We start from the raw sequence: 22574 nt of genomic DNA, 5'->3' as shown, positions 1-22574 counted from the left end.
CAGTCTTTTAAAATAGTTAAGTTTGTGACAGAAATAATCGATTGTGCCAGTATGTTAAAATCATCACTTCAAAACAATTTTGCTGTTATTGGTCCTAACAAAATGACCTACTTATACTCAATTGAGAAGCATCACAAAATGTTTTTCTCCCCCAAGGGCAAACAGGTCTTTGATCTAAGAGTATTTCTCAAGCATGGTCTGAGTCTTCTGGAACTATGGGACCATTCGAAGCTTAATCTGTTATTCTGGGATAGCCCCATCCATTTATATGGCAACCTTGGTCTTTTTGCCTTTGAGACAGTAGCATATTCGATAGTTAAGAGCTTTTGAGTACTGGAGTCAGATTGTTTAAGTTGGTTGAGTCATGACTCCATCATTTATTATTTGAATAACTTATAGCTAATTTGCTAAGTAATTTCTTAACCACTCTGACCCTCCATTTCCTCATCCATAAAATGGGAATAATAATAGACACATGACATGATAACTATGAGGATAATGGGTAAATACATGTAAAGTGTTAAGAACAGTGGTTAAAATATAATACTCCATAAATACTAACCCCTATTACTACTACTTTTGCTACTATTACTGTTACTGCCTCTTAACTGTTTTTAAGTGTTATCATGTTGGTGTCTCATTTGATGTTTTCAAGAACACTGTTACTAATATTACTCTGGTAGATACTATTTCCATTTTATAAATAAGATGCTTGAGAGAGTTTAATACCAAGTATTTAGTTTACAGTCTAATTTCTAGTTATTGACAGAGTAGAGTTCTAGTTCTTTCTGTAATAGTGTGCTTATGGATCACATGACTTTTGACTTAGTCTTTCTCTTCCTTGCCAGAGAGCTGGAAATAAACTGCCAATTCCCCCCACCCCCCCAAAAAAACCCCTAACACTAAACTAAAACTGGACATTTGACTGTCTGGGTTACTTAGGGACGAGTCCTCCTACACAGGTTAGGCAGCAAAAAATTTGTTCTTGTTACCCATCAAAATGTGAATTCCTCTTGAGTTTGTATCCATTTTTATTGATAAATCTTGGTTTTGGCTTGGGGCAAAATAGTGCAACTCTTTAGTGACACACCCATTAACTTTTACTTCTAGACATGCTACGAGAGAGCCAGTTAGGTTATGCTTAACAAAAATTGTATTTACTTTTAGATTTCAGGAAATCTATATTCTGACTATATTCTGAATATCCTTTTTAAAGTAAACTTTTTATTGGAGCATAATGTACATACAGAAGGTGCACAAATTCGTGTTTTGTGTATAGCTAGATGAATTTTTTAAAGGGTACTTTTAATTCAAATAGAAGAATATGCAGAGCAAAATTGCCCAGAAACCAAAGTAAAAGAGACAAAATTAGAGTCATTTTTTTCAATAGAGCTATCTGTGTTAGTTTGGAATTGTATGATCTAACATAAGAAATGCTGGTTTAAATAGATGATTTTATTCTGTAACTGGCATAGCTGATGAAAATGATAGGAAAGCAAACAATAGTATAACACAGAGCAGCAATTAATCCTCTTTCTCTAGTTCTTTTTTTTCTATAGTGATTCTTCGCTTCTTTCCTAATTAAAGTCCAGACTCAGCCAAATTTAGAGTGTGGAATACTAATGATTAGACTTGCAAGGTACTAGAGCTGGAAGGAATTAAGGGGTCTTGTCACTAGGCCCACTCTTTTTACTGATGAGAAAATGGGGTGCTGGGTCAATGACTTCTTTAAAAGTCATCCAAAAATGGATGGATCTAAACCAGGCTCTGGTTTTAAACCAGGATTTAAACCAGGCTCTGCAGATCCCTGGCTGGCTGTCTTTTTGGTATACCATATTACTCAGTCTGGGAAGGCCAGATTTCATCTCAAAGGGAACATAGTTTCTTGGATTCCTTCTCATTACCAAATGATTTTACAAAAGACAATGAGCTTGTTTTTTTGAACTTGATACAAACCCTCTAAAATATATACTGTTCTTAGCAACTTTCTTCTTCTTGGTGTCATAGCCTGTTATAACAAATTTAGACCAAAAAAAAATTGAGGAAATTGAGCTAATGTGGTTTTACTATTAATAACTTTCCCCTTCAGGAAATCAAACTTACCCTGTGAATTCACTGAATCGATGACCAGGACGTCATTAAGTTCAGAAGCCTCTTTTAAGAAATACTGAAACTGAGCTCCTGAAAAACAGAATACCTAGTGTTAGTCTTTTTTTTTTTTTTTCATTTTTAAGATTTTATTTATTTGTCAGAGAGTGCATGAGCAGGGGGAGCGACAGGCAGAGGGAGAGGCAGTCTCTCTTCTGAGGAAGGAGCCCAATGTGGGGCTCGATCCCAGGACCCCGGGATCATGACCTGAGCTGAAGGCAGACGCTTTAACGACTGAGCCACCCAGGCGCCCCCACTAGTGTTATTCTTTTTTTTTTTTAAAGATTTTTTATTTATTTATTTGAGAGAGAGAGAATGAGAGAGAGAGAGCACATGAGAGGGGGGAAGGTCAGAGGGAGAAGCAGACTCCCCGCTGAGCAGGGAGTCTGATGCGGGACTCTGTCCCGGGACTCCAGGATCATGACCTGAGCCGAAGGCAGTCGCTTAACCAACTGAGCCACCCAGGCGCCCACTAGTGTTATTCTTAATAGGGAATTCCCTATTCCTCTCTTCAATATCATTAAAAGCCTATGTCTTTTAAATGCCTAAGTACCTAAACTGTACAACAAGGACTGGATAGACAAAACGTCTCTCTGAAGTTAACAAAAGTAAGTAGTTCTGGTTTGGTGTATATTTTTTCTGTAGATATGTGTGTATTTATAAAACAACAGATTTAAATCATCATAGACCTATTCTTTATTCCCAGTAGAGCTTAACTATTGCTTTTTTTAAGTGAATGATGACTCTTAACTTTAGGTTCCTTCTAAGCATTCCTAGCCCAACATACCCTTTCAGAACAAATCAACAAAATTGAGACAATTCTCTCTAATTTGACTTTTAAACCTGCAGTTGAAAAACAACAAATGCTCCTCAAAAGATAAGCCAATAGTTCAGAACTGTACAGTAAAAAATTTCATTTGGATCAGATATTTTATTTTATTACTATTTTTTAAAAGATTTTATTTATTCATTTGAGAGAGAGCATACAGGCAGGGGGAGAGACAGAAGGAGAGGGAGAAGCAGACTTCCCGCTGAGCTGAGAGCCCCACATGGGGCTTGATCCCAGGACCTGGAGAACATGACCTGAGCCAAAGGCAGATGCTCAACCATCTGAGCCACACGGGCGCCCCTGGATCAGATATTTTAAACCTTTGAAATCAAGAGTACTAATTTGGATGAGCATAATTTTATCTCATAACATTTGTAAATCACCACCATTATTCATAAAGTGTTTTTACATTTCTCAGGATGTATAGAGTGCTGTATTGGTTTTTGGAGATGTAAAGACAGATAAAACACAGCCCTTGCCTTTAAGGAGTTCATAATCTAATAGAAGAAATACACATAAGCAAATAATTGCAACATAATACGCTAGGTGCCATAATAATTTCCACGAAAGATCCAAAGTGGTGAAGATGGTAGAAAATATAATTTTGTCAAAGTAAGGGAATCAGAGAAAACTCTGTGAATAATATGATTCCTAAATTTTGGGTGTTAAAGTATTAGTAGGTGTTTACTCTAGCACATGTATGTGTGTAGAAAAGCTTAATTTCTGGCAACAGAAATGCCTGCATGAAAAAAATCATGAGGTACTCAGGAGACAACTAATAGTTTCATATTAGAGCTTAAAGGGAAAGGGTGTAGTTGCAGTAGGTAAGGCCATGGAGATGTGGCCAAATGGAACCTTTTATCCCTTAATTAGGATGTGTAGGTATTGAGCATACTTGCTAAAGGTTTTAACACAGAGTGATATATTCTGTGGAGGATGCACCCGTGTATAGGGGATTGAGACAGAGTAAATTCATTTTATTACAGTACATGGTTGTCTCTTGAGTTGTATAGAAACTGGGAGAAACTTTTTTTTAGAGCTAGAGGTGAGGGAGAGAGAAAGAAACCACAGGATCTTAATAACTGGAAATGCTTTTTTGAATGCTTACACTGGAAATAAAGATTATAGTTAAGTTCACTTTAATTTATAACTAGCTACCCTCTTTTTTTAAAAAAGGAAGCTTTTAATTTTGGAATGTGTTCGATTTACATAAAAGTTGTAAAGATAGTACAAAGAGTTTTTCTCAGTGTTCCCTAATGCTGACATCTTACATAACCATGATATATTTGTCAAAACTAAGAAATCAACTTCAGTACAATACCATTAGCCAAACTAAGATACTTCATATTGATTTCACCAGTTTTCCACCAGTGTTCCTATTTTGTTTTTAAGTTTTTTGGTTATACATGATGTTTGGCCACAAGCATCATTTGTTTCCTTCAAGTACAGTAGGAGTAATAGTAATATCAGTTGCTTCAAATGTGTATATGATAGTTAGCAATGTCCCTGGCCTCTACTGGATGCCAGTAGCATCTCCCCAATTGTGACAACCCAAAATGTCTTTGACAAATACTCCTTGAGGGGCAAAATCACCCCCAGTTGAGAACCACTGCTTTAAGCAAAAAATTTGGTGGAACTCTCTATGAGAATACCTTCTTACATCAGTATCGCTAGGGTGTTTGCTACAGAACATTAGTTCTAAGGGATGCTGATACGTGATTTGAAACAAATGGGTCTATGGAATAAATAATTTGGGGAAGTGGTGAACTATACAAAATTAAAGATGTTTTATTTCTTCTCCCCTTTCCTCTCTGCTCCTTTTTTTTTTTATCTCCTTCTTCCTCCTCCCCTTTCTCCACTTGCCAACTTTCTCCATCCCCATTCTTCCTTTCTTTCTTCTCTTCTGTCTCCCCTCCCCACCTTTTCCTTCTTTCCTTCTGTCAGCTCCCCCTGCCTCACTGCAGGATTTCTTAGAGCCTTTAATATAAGTGGCATTGTTAATTTCCAAGAGAAGACTACAGTATGTGACATTTCTAAAACTGGTTTAACTGTACATTGATTTTTTTTTTTTTATAGGAAGTATACTTCACATAGGTTTGCTGTCCAGTCACCCATTCTTTGGAAATTCATAGGTAGAACTGGGGGATGTTAAGTATAATTACAGATAAATAGGTTACCTTGTATCCCAGAATACAGAACTATCCCTCATTATTAAAGGGGAAGCAGATAGATGAATTACTATATAACCTTTGAAATGTCGTAGTTTTTGCATGTCTGTTTAAAAATGCACCAAGGGCACCTGGGTGGGTTATTTGAGCGTCCGACTGTTGATTTTGGCTCAGGTCATGATCTTGGGGGTCATGAGATCAATCCCTGTGTTGGGCTCCATGCTCAGCAAGGAGTCTGCTTGAGATTCTCTCTCTCTCCCCCTGCTCATGTGCACACACACACTCTCGCTCACTCTAAATAAATAAATAAAATCTTAAAAAAATAAAAAAATGCACCAAAACATTTTAAATTCAGTTCACATTAAATAAGTTATCCTATATTAAAACAGCTAGCAGTTATTAAACTTTCTATTTTTCACCTTGATAGTTCTGGTTAGGAATTGAATTATTTTGCTGAATATGGTGGAGTAGCTATTGGCAGATGCTTTTGTTCAGCAAGATAACCCTTAAGTACAGGGATCAGGGGACTACAGTGTGGGGCCATGGCTAGCCGTCCCATTTCAGGGAGAATGATTTGGTATGCCAGTTTCTAGCAGACGTTCTAGAGCTGCGGATTCTTGGTGACCTTGCTCACATTTTATTTTAATTTTTTTTTTTTAAGATTTTATTTATTTATTTGACAGAGAGAGACACAGCGAGAGAGGGAACACAAGCAGGGGGAGTGTGAGAGGGAGAAGCAGGCTTCTCGCGGAGCAGAGAGCCCGATGCGGGGCTTGATCCCAGGACCCTGGGATCATGACCCGAGCCGAAGGCAGACACTTAACGACTGAGCCACCCAGGCGCCCCTTTATTTTACTTTTTAAATTATGTTATATTTGGGCAAAATATATAAATAATTCTATATTGTTTAATTGGTTTTTTTAAGTCTGATGTGTTACAACGTATGGGAAGATTAAAAAGTATGTTTTAGAAATTATAAGATTGTCAGTTCAGTGAAATAGAATTAATATTAGAATGTTAGTTCCTATATGCTCTAGTAAACATTGAACTAGAAGATTAAAATAGTGAACTCCTCCCCCTTTATTTATTTTTCTATTCCTTATAAGATAGACAACTTTACAGAATAAGAGAAGAATTCTAAGGAAATTTGATACCTGTAGTGATACCCCGAATATTTACCTCAGTGGTTGTTTCAATTCATACGTCTAGGGACAAAGATTTTAGAATGTATTCACCTGCATAAAATGGGCCAATTGACTTGAGTCCTTTTCCTTTTAGGCAGATGGCTTGGTGAATGACCAAAAGCAGTTGCACGTTTTTTTTTTAAGATTTTGTTTATTTGACAGAGAGACAGCGAGATCAGGAACACAAGCAAGGGGGAGTGGGAGAGGGAGAAGCAGGCTTCCTGCAGAGCAGGGAGTCCAATGCGGGGCTCGATCCCAGCACTCTGGGATCATGACCTGAGCTGAAGGCAGACGCTTAACGACTGAGCCACCCAGGAGCCCCAGCAGATGCAGATTTGTCATCACAAGAGGGACATTCATGTGATAGATGGAAGTCCTTTTTCTGATAGACTCTGAATATTCAACCTTTTTTGATAATTCCAGACTTAACTAAATAGAATGTTATAAATAGAAAGTATTTTAGGCATCTTAAAAAGTAAAGTATGTATATAGTATGTATTTTTTCAAATCCTGATTTTTTTTCCTTTGTAAATTTGGAGAGTCATTTTTCATAGAATGACTAGAAAATTGTGTTCTAAAGCAGGATGGGAAAGGGAATAGAACAGCATCAAGTGGAGGATGATGTAATATTGAAATATGTAAGAAAGCAGAGAACTCATTTCCTGTGTCCATTTTCTCTACTGAGGAGAATTGTTTTCAAATTGGAAAGGGTAGTGTGCCTGGGTGGCTCAGATGGTTAAGCGTCTGCCTTCAGCTCGGGTCATTATCCCCCAGGGTCCTGGGATCGAGTCCTGCATCAGGCTCCCTGCTCAGCGGGGAGCCTGCTTCTCCGTCTGCCTCTCTCTCTCTGTCTCTTATGAATAAATAAATAAAATCTTTAAAAAAAAATTGGAAAGGGTAAAAAAAAATTAAGGAATTGAAGCATGAGATAGGTGAGGAGATAATTATAGAACAGCTAGACACTTTAAATGAATCTAAGCTTTTAGACTTATATTAATTATATCTTGTTATACTGAAAAGTTAACAGATGGCATTGGTACCCACTATCACTGAGTGTCTTTTGACAAATAGGAGAGGTACCAAAATATTAGTGATCAGCAATGACCAATTTGCAAAGGAATGAAAACGTGATTTCTACAAAGCAGACTGTTGCATTTGATGTCAGTCATCAAGCCCCCACTAGGATAAATTATTAATCAGATAATTAGTGAGCACTTAAAAGAAAGAAGTGGTGATTAGCATGACTTTAGTAAGAAGTCATGTCAGTCAATCCCATCTCTCTTCTTTTTTTTTTTCCTTAAAAAAGAATGTGCCAGTTTTATTTATACCTTGGTTCAATTCCAGGAGCAACTTAGGTGACTTACATAAATATACTACAAGATGAATTATAACAAAAGGAATAGAAAACGGCATACATTTATTGGGTTTATATTCTGGGTCCTTTACAAAGCAATTTACATGTTATTTCATTTTATTCTGAGCACATGCCAAAACAGCCATCCCCCCAGTTTTTATAAGATGTGTGAGAAGTCCCCAGTACCTGTTCCTGAAGCACCCGGGACAGGTATTTTACATGAAAGAGTCATTTGGGGCAGACATGAAAATATGTTAGAGCAGTGGTTCCCAAACATTTTGGTATTAGAACCCCTTTTATTTTACACTCTTAAAAATTATTGAGTACCATAAAGAGCTTTTGTTTATGTGGGTTATATCTGTTGATACTCACTATATTAGAAATTAAAACCTCAGAAAATTTTGGACCAGGAATACATAAGCACATATTGCAGTAGCTGTCAGAGGGATGACATCATCATCACTTTGTCTAGTTTCTGGAAAATTCCTCTGGATTCTCATGAGAGTATAAAGGGAAAATAACTTTTTAGTGTTATTATGAAAATGGTTTGACTTTGCTGGGCCCCTGAAAGACTCCCTGAAAGACTCTCCCCTCTGGGGCCCCCAGACCACATTTTGAGAATCACTGTTCTTAGAGGAAGGATTCAGCTAACCCAGAGAGAACAGGCTGGGGTATCTTGCATCTACACATAACAAATTGGAGCCGAAGCAGCATTCCAAAGTTTACTGGTTGGTGGACTTGCCAGTCTTACACCTCAGTTTAAACAAAGGCAGAGAGGTGCCAAATGGTAATTGTAAGCCATCTATACAGAGTAGCATTTATGTCATCAGTGAAAAAGATATTTCTAACATTCCTTAAGCTCATTAGTACAATCACTCACAGATCAAAGTAGCTTAAAAGCAAAGCCCTTGTAGTAGATGCCTCTGGAAGGTAGACTCCCGCTTAGGGTCTTGCCAGTCAGCCACTCCAAGGGCCTGTGGGCACCAGCACAGAGGGGTGTTTCCAATTAGAAATGTGTGTCACACTGTCTGTGCTTAAGTATTTTAAGTAAAACAGTGGGAGAGCTAATAAGATGCACGTCAGAAGCACATTATGTGAATCAAGATTTTTTTTTTTTTTTAAAGAATGAGATTTAACAAATCAGGATGAAGTTCTCTGCATATTTTTAATGAACCAGGTAAATGTGGAGCTGGAGAAAATCATCCGACTACTTTTTACACAAAAAAGATCCAGAGATTTTAATTAAACTTCAGCCTTGCAAACCAGCAGTTTTTAGAGCAGTTGCTAAGAACCTGAAGATAGCCTTTAGCCAAGTGAGTAGAAATATAAGTGTTCAAATAAAGGAGATAATTGTTAGAGTCTCTGAGGTAGTTAGACTTCTCCCTGTGTAGCAATCACCAGTCATAAATGCCTTCATCCTTTTGGATAAGGCCACACATCTTGCCAGCACTCGGCTTCCATTCCAAGAGTTATTAAAACCAGGCCACTGGGCAGCTAGCTCATACTGCAGTAGATACTAGAGTGACTTCAGATTTCTTCTGGTCTTCACGATATTCAGCTTTGCCTCTAGAATCACGGTGTTTTTTCACTCTGTACTCTTAAGTTTGCTGACCTTCATGCTTGGATACTTGTGTTCCCTTGTTACATGCTGCATTGTCCCATCACACTCACCCAGTCAGCTCACCTCTTAGGTCTGGTTAACCTCACCACCACCACCATGTGTGATTTACTCCTGATAACAGCTGCACTGTTTATGCAACGCTTGGAATAATACTTGATTCTGGATGCCATGTTTTAAAAGACATTGACAAAGTAGAGACCGTCCAGATGAAGGTAACTAAACTGAGGAGTGTACGAACAAGTATTGTTTTACAGTGTGACCCAACCTGTTCTCTCTCCCTTTCCTGCCATTGTCTCTTCAGCTAGTCTGTGTTCCACTCACACTAAACTACCCACAGTCTCTCATGTGTGGCATCTTCTCTCAAATTTTCATTCTTTGCTCAGACCCCTTTCCCGTCTCTGTGATGAATTCCTACTTTAACTTCAAGACGCAACTCAAATGATACCTCCTCCCTAGTGATTTCCCTTGACTTTCCTAGGTGTTCTTACCTCTGGGTTCTTATAGAACTTTATACATGCCTGGATCATGTATTTAATCAAATTATAATCTAATCCAGGGGTCTTTGTTGTAAAGGACTGTATGGTAAATATTTTAGGCTTTGTCTGTTTTTCTCTGTCACAGTTACTCAACTGTGCTGCTTTGGTACAAAAGTAGCCAGAAGTGCGTGTGACTGTGTTTCAATAAAACTTTATATGGACACTAAAATTAAATTCCATGTAATTGTTATGTGTCAAGAAATATTCTTCTTTTGATTTTTGCCCCCCAACCATTTCAGAATACAAAAACCATTCTTAGTTCCTGGTCAGTACAAATCAGGCAGCAGTCTAGATTTGGCCCACTGGCTCTGGTTTGTTGACTCTTGATCTAATCCATATGTTTATTCTTTCAGTCACTGTTGCATTCATTCATTTATGAAATATTCATTTGCTGGCTCTTCTTCTAGGTACTGTGAATGCAATGGTGAAAAAGACCGACATCTTAAGGCAGAATCTTCTGCATTCAGTTGAACTTGCTGAGTTCAAAGACTTTTATTCCATCTCTGAACCCTAAGAATAGTATATTTCCTGATACATTTTGAGATGAAATAGTGAAGACTGAACAAGGAATAAGCTATTAAATCTTTGCTAATCATTTCTTCTGTGACTGATTATGGTATCTTGAGTGTGAGAGAGAAATGCTATCTAAACACAGTGATAAATTTTAACAGATTATTTTCGAAAGACCTTTGTTGAATCTAGATGTGAGGGTAAAATATACATTTTATCTGTTTTGTTGATGACGGCACTATTAAGGTGATATGCTTTGAGATGTATTCTGTAATGAATTTTCTGCATAGTTTTTGGTATGAACATTTTAATTAACATTTAACTTTTATAACATTTAACTATCTTGGGGTAGGTGGGTAAAGTATAGGGGAGGGGAAGCTTTTAACGAAAGAGAAATTTCCTCTCATTTGGATGTGGCTGATGACATTTTTATATCCTACAAATGGTGTATTTTTAAGGATTAAAGCCTTGGGTTGAGTTTAATAACATATTAAGTAATTCTTTTACTCATAGAGATTAGCTTTTTTCTTAGCACTTTGCATTTATGTGGTTTTTCAAGGTTATATGATACAACCTTACAATACTTGTTGCAATGTGATACATGCTATTTTCTCTTTACAGGCGAGATAAACTTTGGATTTGCATGGAGTTTTGTGGAGGTGGTTCTTTACAGGATATTTATCATGGTAAGACAAAAGTTATGTTTTATACACATTAAGTAGAATTTCTTAAAATATAGTTATTTACTATATTAAAGCATTAATGTTTTGAGGAAAGTATGTTTTATTGTTATTTAGATATATAAAAGAATTTAAGATCTATACGGATGAAAGGAGCATTTGCATTATAAGTTGCAAAAATATGCAGTTGAACTATTTGCTAATTCTAAAGAAGACATATTGTATATAGTTAGTTCAAAATTTCAAACTCAGATTTGTAAGAAACATGTAAAGGCCTTGAGAGTTAACACTAAGCCAGAAGAATATCCAGTTAATACACGAGTAGTATTAATACAAAGAATTGATTTTGCTCTCGTGTATTCAAGAAGCATCAATTAAATTGTTTACTTTTTTAAATACCAGATTCTGGGGAATTAAAAATTATTAAAGCTTTTTTTATTGAGATTTCAGTGGAGTATGTAAGAAAGATTTGTAAAGTACAATAGCAGTGTTTATGGTCTTTTCTTTCTCTCTCTGTCCCATTCTGGTTCTGTTTAATGGGTTATTGTCACAAACTGCAGAGTAGGTTTATTCTTTTACTGGAGCTGTGCTTTTTGATTAATGTAAAATAAAATAAGTCATGTCAATTTTACGAGAAAATATTTTGGAAATTTTTTTCATTTTTCTTGATATGGGATTTGGGCTCAGATTTTCCCATTAGGGCCTCTTAAGTAATTTTGGCAGCTGATTGTAATAAAGCAGATGTTAAAAGACTATTTGGATAGGAGTTTTACTCTCTCCATTGCACTTCATTTTACTGTATCTTCTTGGTGTGGATATTATTTACCATAAAGATTGACATAATAGTATTTTAAAGTACTACTAACTACAGTTGGAATGGGAGAAAGGAAATGATAGATTGTCTGGAATTGTTTTTGAAGGCTTAGTGAAGAAAATGGGTTTTTAATTGTTCTTTAAAAGATACATAAGCTCTGGGTAGAAAGAAGGGGTAGAAGTACCTCCTAGGAGGTGAAATACAGTGACATGAAGGTGTGACATGTGCGATCACTCTCATTGGCGTAGGGTCTATATATGGGGAGTAGGGTCGGATATGGAGAGCCTTGAAAGCCAAGTGGAAGAACATGAGAACATTTCTGCTTTATGAAAAGTTGTTTCTTTCCTGAGAGTATTTTTTTTATTAAGTATGGCTCTTCTTTATATTTGAGAATTTTTTTTATTAATGACATTTTGATTTCAAAGGTTCAGTGAAAGTTGAGAAATATTTGGCATTATTTTGCATTGCAGGACATACACAGTATTTCTGAAAGCTATTCAAAGTTCAAAAGGCTATTTCCCTTTTTTTGTCTTAATTTGGATTAATTTATCTACTATTTTTTTCTCATATTCATTTAATTTCCTTTGTCCTGAAATTCTTTCAGCTGGGTCTTCTAGGGGTACACTCTCAGTCTTTGACCCTCATTCTTCAGTCATAACTTAAGTGTAGTATAGACAGATATTTTCTGTCGGCATTTTGAATGTATTAGACCACTGTCTTCTAGCTTCTATAGCTGTTGGTATCTTCTGTCACTCTACGTATTAATCCTTTTCAGGTAATCTTCCTTTCTAATCGATTTTAAGATTTTTTTCTCTTAATTTCTGGTGTTTTTAGTATCTAAACATGGATTTGCATTTGCTTTTCTTGCTGAGGACTTAAAGTGCTTATCAGGATTTAATTTATTCATCAAGCCTGGACAGTTATCGATTATTATCTCTTAAAATCTTTTCTACCCCAGTCTCTCTGATCTCTCGTTTTAGAATGTCAGTTAGATTTACATTAGACCTTCTCTGTCTCTTTTTTTTTTTAAGATTTTATTTATTTATTTGAGAGAGAGAATGTGATAGAGAGAGAGCATGAGAGGGGAGAGGGTCAGAGGGAGAAGCAGACTCCCTGCCGAGCAGGGAGCCCCATGCGGGACCCGATCCCGGGACTCCAGGATCATGACCCTGAGCCGAAGGCAGTCGCTCAACCAACTGAGCCACCCAGGCGCCCTCTCTGTGTCTCTTAAACTCAACTGTATATTTTGCACTTTTTAATCCCTCAGAGCACTGAGGATACACATAACCATCTTATAGTTCACTGATTTTACAGCTGTGGTTAGTACATCTATTAGGTTTTAATTTTTGGTGACTGTTTTTCTCATTTCTAGAAAGTGTTTGGTTCTACTTCAAGTCTCCCTTCATTTTATATTTGTGTCTTACTCTCTTGTAATTTTTCACTCCTTCTTTTACATCTTTAGTTTTTTAAGCATACTTTTCTTCAGTCTTTCTCAGATTGTTAAGTAATTCCATCAGATATATATTCTTGCTCTTAGGTGTCTGGTTCTGCTATCTTCATGAAGAAGCAAGAAGACCAGTTTAGTTACAGAAATAGTTTTGCCATGATTGTTGTCATTCCATTTCAACCAAATGTTGGAAATAACAAAGTAATATGAATTTGTTAATATTGATTTATTTATACTGATCAGCAACTTGGTCAGTGGAAGAAACGATAATTTGCAACACCCTGGATATTCTCAAATATACATGCAAGGGATTTACATGCTTATACAAAACCCCAGTCCCTGTTCACTTTTTTTTTTTTAAGATTTTATTTATTTATTTGACAGAGAGGGAGAGCACATAAGCAGGAGGAGTGGCAGGCAGAGGGAGAGGGAGAAGCAGGCTCCCCGCTGAGCAGGGGGAACCTGATGTGGGACTCCATCCCAGGACCCCGGGATCACGACCTGAGCTGAAGGCAGTCGCTTAACCAACTGAGCCACCCACGCGCCCTCCTTATTCACTCTTGACTGCATCTTGATTGCCACCAAGAGACCTCCTCATGGCAATGTGTATACTCCTCTTTGGCTAGTCTGTAGGGCTCTCTACTTGCACAGCTGCATAAGACAGATACCTCCGTTTCTTTGTGTTTCTCTTTCTCTTCTCTCTTTTATCACATTGTCATTCTGTGGGAGTAGTGTACTAACTTGGGTTACCTCACCTAGTGAAAGAGAAGTTCTTCTTTTCTAATAACCCTAATGCTTGTGGGGTTTTGCTTTTTTATATGTGTATGCACAGCATATTTTGATCTGTCATGCAGAATTTGCAAAGTCTGCTTTTTACCCTGTTACTTCTTTCTTTTTTTTTATTTCTGCTTTCTAAAGTATCATTAAACCAATTTTTATATTGCTTTACTGCTCTTAATTCCATCACTCCATATGATTTTTTAAAATTTTAAATCTTACAAGAGGGAACTGTATTAGTTGTCTATTGCTGTATAACAAATAATCCCAAAAGTTAGCAGCTTAAAACAGCAAATATTATGTCCCAGTTTCTTAGGGTCAAGAATTCAAGAACGGCTTAGTTGGGCAATTCTAGCTCAAGTTCTCTCATAAAGTTGTAGTCTAGCTATTTGGCTGGAACTGCAGTCCTCTGCGGGCTTGAGTAGGGCTCGAGAATTCACTTTAACCTTGATTCACTTAACATGGCTGTTGGCAGAAAGCTTCAGGTCCTTGATGGCTCTTGGCAGGTCTCCATTTTTCACTATGTGGATCTGGCCATAGTCTTCACGGTATGGTAGCTGGCTTCCCCAGAGCATATAGTCTCAGAGAGCAAGGAGGAAGCCACAAAGCCTCTTATGATGTCGTTGCACAAGGTGTATACTGTCTCTTCTGCCATGTTTTGTTCTTTAGAAGCAAGTCATTTCTGTCCAGCCCATACTCGGGAAGGGAATTAAGTTCCAACACTTGTAGACATGTTTTAAATTACCACAGGTATGTGTGTGGGGATACATTTTGAATTTATATTTTTTCATGAGTTTCTTCTCTCCTTTTGTTTATTTTTTTCTTTGAAGAACTAACATTGGAACCTTTCATTGTTCCAATATAATGCTTTTTTCCATTGAATATTTTCTTTCTGTTTAATACTGTTCTTTAACAGTTTTCCACATTCTATTATGTCATTTATGGTGAATTGCTTTCCACTTATTTAATAATTTTGAATTCTGAGGTCAGCTTCAGCAGGAATTCCATATGGCTTTTGAGAGTGGGTCTTTCCACAGTGGTATTCTTGTTGTTGTTGTTGTTTTTAATCTTCTTTCTGTGATCCTAAGACCTCGGTGTATCCAATGTATTTGAACCCTAAACCTGAGTGAAGAAGAGGCTTGTGTGACAGAATCTAGAAGATATTTTCCCCTATCCAGGTCCCAGGCCATGACACAAAATCCTTAGTCTTCTCCTTGTCCTTGTCTATCCTTTTAAGATGAGGATGTAGCCCTTGAAGGTTCTGGTTTTAGGGGCATATTTGTTTTAACTGTTCCTCTACAGATGAAGGGCCTTTTCTTCTGTTCTATTCCCTGTGTAGGGGATAAAACTAAAGCCCCAGCTTACCAAGATTGACCTTTCTCTTAGAGACAGAATATTTCACATTTTTACCATTCTGATTTTCATTTCCCCTTTTGTTTTTGGCTCCTGGGCAAGTCTCTTACTTTTTAACTTAGCTAGGCACTTAAAAGATTATTTAAAATATTCTTTTCTTTCATTTCTAGGTATTGTTTTCAGGGTGTTTGCCATACTGGGGAAACAAATATAAAGGGAGTCCCATCTTACTGAATAAGAGGTGCTTACAGACCACAAGAATTAGTTATATGGCTTATCTTCAGACGTTCAAACCCAGACTTGTCCTTAACAAAATCTAAGTGAAATAGATTTCTCTCTTCCACAATTGTAAAATACCACAAATACCCAGAGTAAACATTTTTACGAAGAGGTTACTATCTAGCAAAAGATTCCATCATTGGAACTTAATTCAATTTTTAGAATAGTCTCTCCCACCTAATGTAGAGAGACTTTAAAGTGATTTCGTAGGGAAAAAGAGAAAACTACTTAAATGTCTCAGTAGTGGATAGATGCACACAGAAAAATATTATGATTGAGTTATATGTATTGATATAGAAAGTTGTCCATGGTGAGTAAAAAAGGTAGGTTTTAGAATTGTGTTTGTAATATGATTCCATTCATATTCTTCTGTGAGATCTATACATACATTTAGAATGTGTCTTTATATAAAATTATCTGGTTGGCTTTAGGACAAATTATTGATATTGCCTGTTATTGAGGAATAGTTTGGGTAAGGAAGAGACCTTCACTTTCCAAACTTGTCTATTGATTGGATTTTTATAGTGAACATACTAATTTTATAGCTATAAAGCTAATAATTTTAGGGAAAAAATATTGACTTAAAACTAGCTGTAATGTGGGGTGCCTGGGTGTCTCAGTGGGTTAACTGTCTGACTTTTGATTTTGGCACAGGTCATGATCTCAGGGTTGTGAGATCGACCCCTGCTTCAGGCTCTGCGCTGGGTGTGGAGCCTATTTAAGATTCTCTCTCTCTCCCTCTCCCTCTGCTCCCCCCTTTTAAAAAAAATTTATTTATTTATTTGAGAGAAAGTGAGCGAGAGAGAGCACAGAGGGAGAGCAAGAAGCAGACTCCCAGCTGAGCAGAGAGCCTGACATGGGGCTCAGTCCCAGGACCCTGGGATCATGACCTGAGCCGAAGGCAGACGCTTAACTGAGCCACCCAGGCACCCCTCTGTCCACCCCTCTTTAAAAAAAAAAGTCCTTAATACATGCATTACATATCAATTCAGAAAAGCTTTGATAAAAACTAGCTAAGCCTGTTGGCCATAATTTATTTCTTTTAACATTTAAAAGGTAGTACTAATCAGCAAGGTGCAAAAATGAAAATATAATTAATTTCAGAGACTCAGTCTTTTACTCATTCCACAAACATTTATTTAATAGCTTTCCCATATCAGGCACTGTTCTAAACACTGGGGATACAACAGTGAGAAAATCAGATTTAAAAAATCCTGCCCTCATGGAGCTTACATTTTAGTACAGTTGTTTAGGTGGCTATTGCTTAGTGGAACTAGTAAAAATTTGTCATTTACTGAAAAATGTGCTTTGACTAATTTCATTAATATTAATTTTCTTCTCTTATAGTAACGGGACCTCTATCAGAACTGCAAATTGCATATGTTAGCAGAGAAACACTACAGGTAAATCCAGTGCTAATTAAAAAGTACCATTCTTTATTAGATTCAGTGTTTAATTATTGTGCATTATCTGTTAAGTAAAGTAAGGATTGAGCATTCTAGTTTGATAAACTCTTGGATTTTAATACATTTTTGATTGTGTAGTAAACTCAAATTATATTTGCAAATAAACACTATAAAGCCTCAGTGTGATAATATGACCTCCTAAATTTTAAGTGCTATGGATTTGTTATTTTATATTTTTATATTCCTCTTAATACCAAAGAAAGGCTTGAAAATTAAGCACCCTTACAGGAATTTGAAACTCATTCTAATACTAATTGCATTTATACTTTTTAAACGTTATTTCAGACTATTTGCAGAGTTTAGTGAAAAGTATTTGTCTTTAGAAAGTTAGTGGTTCCTGCTGAGCTTTGTCTTTTTCATTTTCTTGATTCTTTTGTCTTTTAGGCTGTTTCAGTAAAATAATGATTACCACTAGACTTTCTGTAATGAGTAAATAAAAAACAGAAACTATTATTTAGTTAATCACTTTACATCCCAAAATATGCTCTGTAGTAAAGTCTTACTAATTTTTGTTTGTTTTTTGTTTTTTGAAACTCCAGGGATTATACTATCTTCACAGTAAAGGAAAAATGCACAGAGATATAAAGGTATACATCATATGTTTAACCTAATGGCTTCTCTTCATTTTTAAATACTCGGCTCAAACTGTTGAGCAATTGTCTTAATCTATTTGATGAATTTCTTAATTGAAATATGTTACTATAGTAAAACTAAGTGGTATTTTTTAAGAGTTTTATTACTTTTTTAAAGCAGCTTTATTGAGATACAATTCACATTACCATAAAATTTACCCTTTTAAAGGATACATTTGTGGATTAGTGTTGTAATACCCCATATTTGTTTATCTGTAGTTATTTATTTGTAAAAAGCAAATTAGGTCATCAGTTTCCATTAAGTTGGGGTTTTTAGAACATTTCGTGCTTTTGAATATTATAGTAAACTTTGACAATCTCAAGGAACTATCATTAATTATGTCTCAAAATGGGTAAGTTCGACTGTAACATTTTCTGATGGTCTTTGATTTAACTGGCAGAGGAGAGCAGGTGCACTGGATGTGCTGGGGTTAGCTCTGTGGTAAACTAGGTGCTATGGCAGGACTCCTGAAGTTATTTCTAAACATTCTGCCACCTCCCCAACTTAGTTATTTTCTACTTTCATTTATTTTTCTTTTACCTTCTTCCTCATTCATCTATTTTCCTACTTCTTTCTCCCTTTTGTTTTCTGAAGTAGTTTTCTTTAGCGTGAAGGTTATTAACTTTTTTTTTTTTGGTATCCTTTGAGTCTCTGATGAGAGCCATGGACTCTCTTCTCAGAAAATGTCCTTATGTACATGCCTTCATATTTTGCATGAAATTTCAGTGGAATGTCAGATCACCTGCTGAGATCATTTACTTTATTTTTTATAAGCCACTTAAAAGACATAAGCAAAGAGCTTTGGACTTGAAAGGGAGAAGAGATCATAACATAAGTAAATCAAGAAAGGTACTGTGACATCAGCACTTAGATGATCTGGAAAGACTGATAGATTTTTGTCAGAAGTAGATGGTGGAGTGCCTTCCAAGCAGAGGGAACAATGTAAGCAAAGATACAGACATCAGAAAGTGTGGCGTCATTTTAGGGAGGATAGAAGCTGCACCGTATTACTGAAGAGAAGAGAAGGTATGAGAGTAACAGGAAATGGGCTTGGCTCCATTACACAAAGAGTTGTGTGCCAGACTTCAGAGTTTGACTCTAACTGGGGAGATTCTGCCCATCACCATTATTTCTACCCTGGTCTAAGCCACCGATTTATTCTATTTCACCTGCACTTCTGTAGCAGCCTTCTAACTGCTCTGTTCTTGAGTGTTTCTATTTGAGTGTTTCTGTAGTCACTTCTCCACCTTGCAACCAGAGTGATGTTTTTAAATCAGAGCTTATCACTCTTCTCTTTATGAACCACCTTGGCTTCCTACCATACTCAGTGTAAAATCCAGGTGTTTCCTTACCATGGCCTATAAGGTTATCCGTGATCTGGCCCCTGCTTTTCTCTCTGACCTCATGTCACACTCCTCTCCATTTTACTCATTCTGTTCCAGCCACACTAAACGTGATGTTTTTGGAATATGTAGAACTCATTCTGGCACCAAGGGCTTTGTATTTGCTGTGCCCTCTTCCTGGCATGTTTTTCTCCCAGATTTTGGCATGGCTCTGCACCCTCACTTCATCCAGATATCTGCTCAGATAATCACTGTCTTTTTTTTTTTTTTAAAGATTTTATTTATTTATTCATGAGAGACAGAGAGAGAGAGAGAGAGAGGCAAAGGGAGAAGCAGGCTCCCAAGAAGCAGGGAGCCTGTTGTGGGACTCGATCCCAGGACGCTGGGATCATGACCTGAGCCGAAGGCAGACGCTTAACCATCTGAGCCACCCAGGCGCCCTAATCACTGTCTTTAAAGTACTTATCTCTTACTGACTTTGAATCATTTGTTGTGTCCATTCATTCATATGTGTGTGTGTGTATGTGTGTATTCATTTTTAGATTTTCTTTCTCTCCTATTCAATGTAAACTTCATGAGAGCTGGAGCTTATTTTTATTTATTACTATATTTATTACTATAACCCTAAAGCTTAAAATAGCACTTGGTTGCTCAGGGAGAGAGGAATGGAAGGAAGGAAGCATTAAAGGCCATAGATGCACGTGATGTGATATAAACTATAATTTAGTAAAATGAACCCGGAGCCGGGGAAAGACCAAACTGAGCACTATGGCAGACATCTAGGGATAGCTGGGGCCTAGATCAAGTTAAAATCCTTGCTGTATCATTCAGTTAATTAAGCGTCTAACTCCTGATTTTGGCTCAGGTCATGATCTCAGGGTTGTGAGATTGAGCCCCATATCAAGCTCCACTCTGGGCATGGAGCCTGCTTAAGATTCTCTCTCTCTGCTCCTCCCCCCTCCTCCCTCCTAAAAAAAACAAATCCCTGCTGTAGTCCCTTGTCCCTCCTTTTTCTCGTTTCTCCCCTTATTCCATAGTGCTGCAATAATATCGGGGTGCAGTCTTATATTATGGCTTCCTCTTTTTTGGGTGGAAAGGGGTTTCCTAGTATTTTTCCTTTAAGCCTATAATTACATGATTGATGACACCTTTGATTAAAGAGCCTGCTTACTTTTGCTTGCTCATTTAAAAGTTATAGAAAAGGCAAAAAATAAAATTTAAAAAGTCTATACATCTTGGGAGATAGTATTTCTACCTCTTCCAAAAGCTTTGAGCTTATTGAAGCGGTTACTTTGGGCTCAGGTCAGGAAGTAGGAGTGGCTAAAATGTTACTAGGTCATTGTAATGAGAAAAAACTGAGTTTTTTCTTCTCTGTGTAGGGAAAAGCCCAGCTCTTTCCTACTGTGTGCTTTTTTCCTGAGTCTCCTTTACTTACTCACATAGAACACTTCACTTCTGACACTTGTGGTCGCCAAACGTGTGGAGGTTTCCCCCACAAGCAGCAGTTCTCTGTGACACCAACTGGGTGTCCAACCATTTAACTCAATTGTGACACTGTTTCCTGGAGATAGCATCAGATCCCACAGATACAGGCTCAGTCCCACAGGACTGTCCCTTCCCCCACCACACACACACACACACACACACACACACTTACACCCCAGTTAATAGGTTGCAAGCCCAGGTTATCAGCTGTGCTTCTGAGCAACTGGCTATATAGATCCGAATTAATTAGTTGAGCCCCCTTCCTTGGGTTCAATTAATTTGTTAGAGTGGCTCACAGAACTCAGGGAATTATTTACATTTACCAGTTTATTAAAGGATTTGATAAGAGAGATGAACATCCAGATGGGAGAGATGCAGAGAGCAAGGTGTGTGGGAAGGGGTATGGAGCTTCTTTGCCTCTCCAGACACGACCTTCTCCTGGAACCTCCACTCATCTGGAAGCTCTCCACACCCCATACTATTGAGATTTTATGGAGGCTTCCTCTTTAGGCGTGATCAATCATTAACTCCATTTTCAGCTCTTCTCCCTTCTCAAGAGAATGTGGGGCAGGGCCAAAAATTCCAAGCTTCCAATCATGGCTTGGTCTTTCTGGTGACCATCCCTCATCCAGGAGCTGTCCAGGAGCCCACCCAGAGTTGCCTCATTAGAACAGAATATACTCTTGTCACCCCCAAAATTACAAGAGTTTCAAGAGCGCTGTGTTAAGAACCAGGATCTGAGATCATATATTAGAATAAAAGATGCTCCTAGTGCTCTTGTCACTTATGAAATAACCAGGGTTTCCAGGGGGCTGTGCCAGAAACCGGGGGTAGAAACCAATCAGTATTTTCTGTTATCTCTCAGTCGTGCAAACAGGTGACATTTTAATTTGGTTGGCCCATGGCTAGTTGTTTATGTTCTGAACGGGCCTAGACTGTGGGCAGACATGTTAAGATAGACAGCCCCATGTACTAAGCAGCAAGGTTCAGTCTTAAACACCAGCACCGTTGCATCAATGATCAATTCCTAGAAAAGGGAAATTTGCGGGTTTTTTGAACAGGAAATAACAAGTTTAAAATGTAATACAAGGAATTGAAAATGCCACTATAAGGTCACATTTTAGTGCAGTCACAGTGTTTGATCAGTAAGAAAATAACATTTAGGTGAAAAATAAATATCATTTTTATAATAACATTCATATTGTGTTAATAGCAGCCTTTTGCAGGGCGGACATTTTCTAAGAATAGTCAGATTGCCTAAAATGTGGACGATAAGTTTACCTGTGAATGTAATGATGTAACACTTTGATTGGGGATACTTCAAATTTTAAGTATTTCTAGGTCTAAGGCTGCCATTTGTGATTATTTTAAATATGTATATTTGATCTACTATATGTGCTGTCTGAAAAAAATATTTCTTACTTTAAAATGTTCTCACTTTGAAGGGAGCTAACATTCTGTTAACGGATAATGGTCATGTAAAATTGGGTAAGTAAATTAAAATTTTGTCATTTGTGCAAATTTATTCCAGAACATAGTAAGTGTATATTTTCCTCTGTTAGGACTAGGTTTTCCCTCAGCATTTCTGTATTTTTAGGTGAAAATCTCATTGTGGGGCATATATAACCTCTCTGTATCTGGTTCCTCTTCTCTTAAATGGGGATAAAGTCTGCCCTTCACATATGACAGAGTTGTTGTAAAGATATAATAAAATAATAATTCTTTAGAGATTCTTTTACCTGTAACCTGAGGATGTGACTTTTAGTAAGAATAATCTGTACAAAATTACCTTATAACCAAAAAACAAGGTAAACAAACAAAAGCCAAAAAATCAATTATACCAGCAATCCTACATCCTTTACATTAGCTTTTAAAATAAAATACAGTATTACTTATATAAGAATGAAATATCAGTGCTGGATGTTGCTTTATTTCAAACTGTACCTT

At 37.0% G+C, this 22574-nt stretch overlaps 1 protein-coding gene across 4 annotated transcripts in view; it reads left to right on the top strand.

The window, feature by feature from the left end:
- Positions 1-22574, top strand: part of MAP4K3 (mitogen-activated protein kinase kinase kinase kinase 3) — a 185700-nt gene that overhangs the window by 97655 nt on the left and 65471 nt on the right. For 3 of the 4 annotated variants that reach the window (XM_027621089.2, XM_027621088.2, XM_027621090.2), the window contains 4 exons: positions 10972-11036; positions 17048-17103; positions 17706-17753; positions 22073-22115. In XM_027621089.2, the coding sequence (XP_027476890.1) occupies positions 10972-11036; positions 17048-17103; positions 17706-17753; positions 22073-22115 (212 nt within the window). Of the gene's footprint in view, positions 1-7224; positions 9517-10971; positions 11037-17047; positions 17104-17705; positions 17754-22072; positions 22116-22574 lie in introns of those variants that run through there. The other variant, XM_027621091.2, reaches the window with a different exon arrangement.

The sequence above is a fragment of the Zalophus californianus genome, chromosome 8 (genome assembly GCF_009762305.2).
Source record: "Zalophus californianus isolate mZalCal1 chromosome 8, mZalCal1.pri.v2, whole genome shotgun sequence".
NCBI classification, from domain to species: domain Eukaryota; kingdom Metazoa; phylum Chordata; class Mammalia; order Carnivora; family Otariidae; genus Zalophus; species Zalophus californianus.
This window is presented reverse-complemented; position numbering and strand designations above follow the sequence as displayed.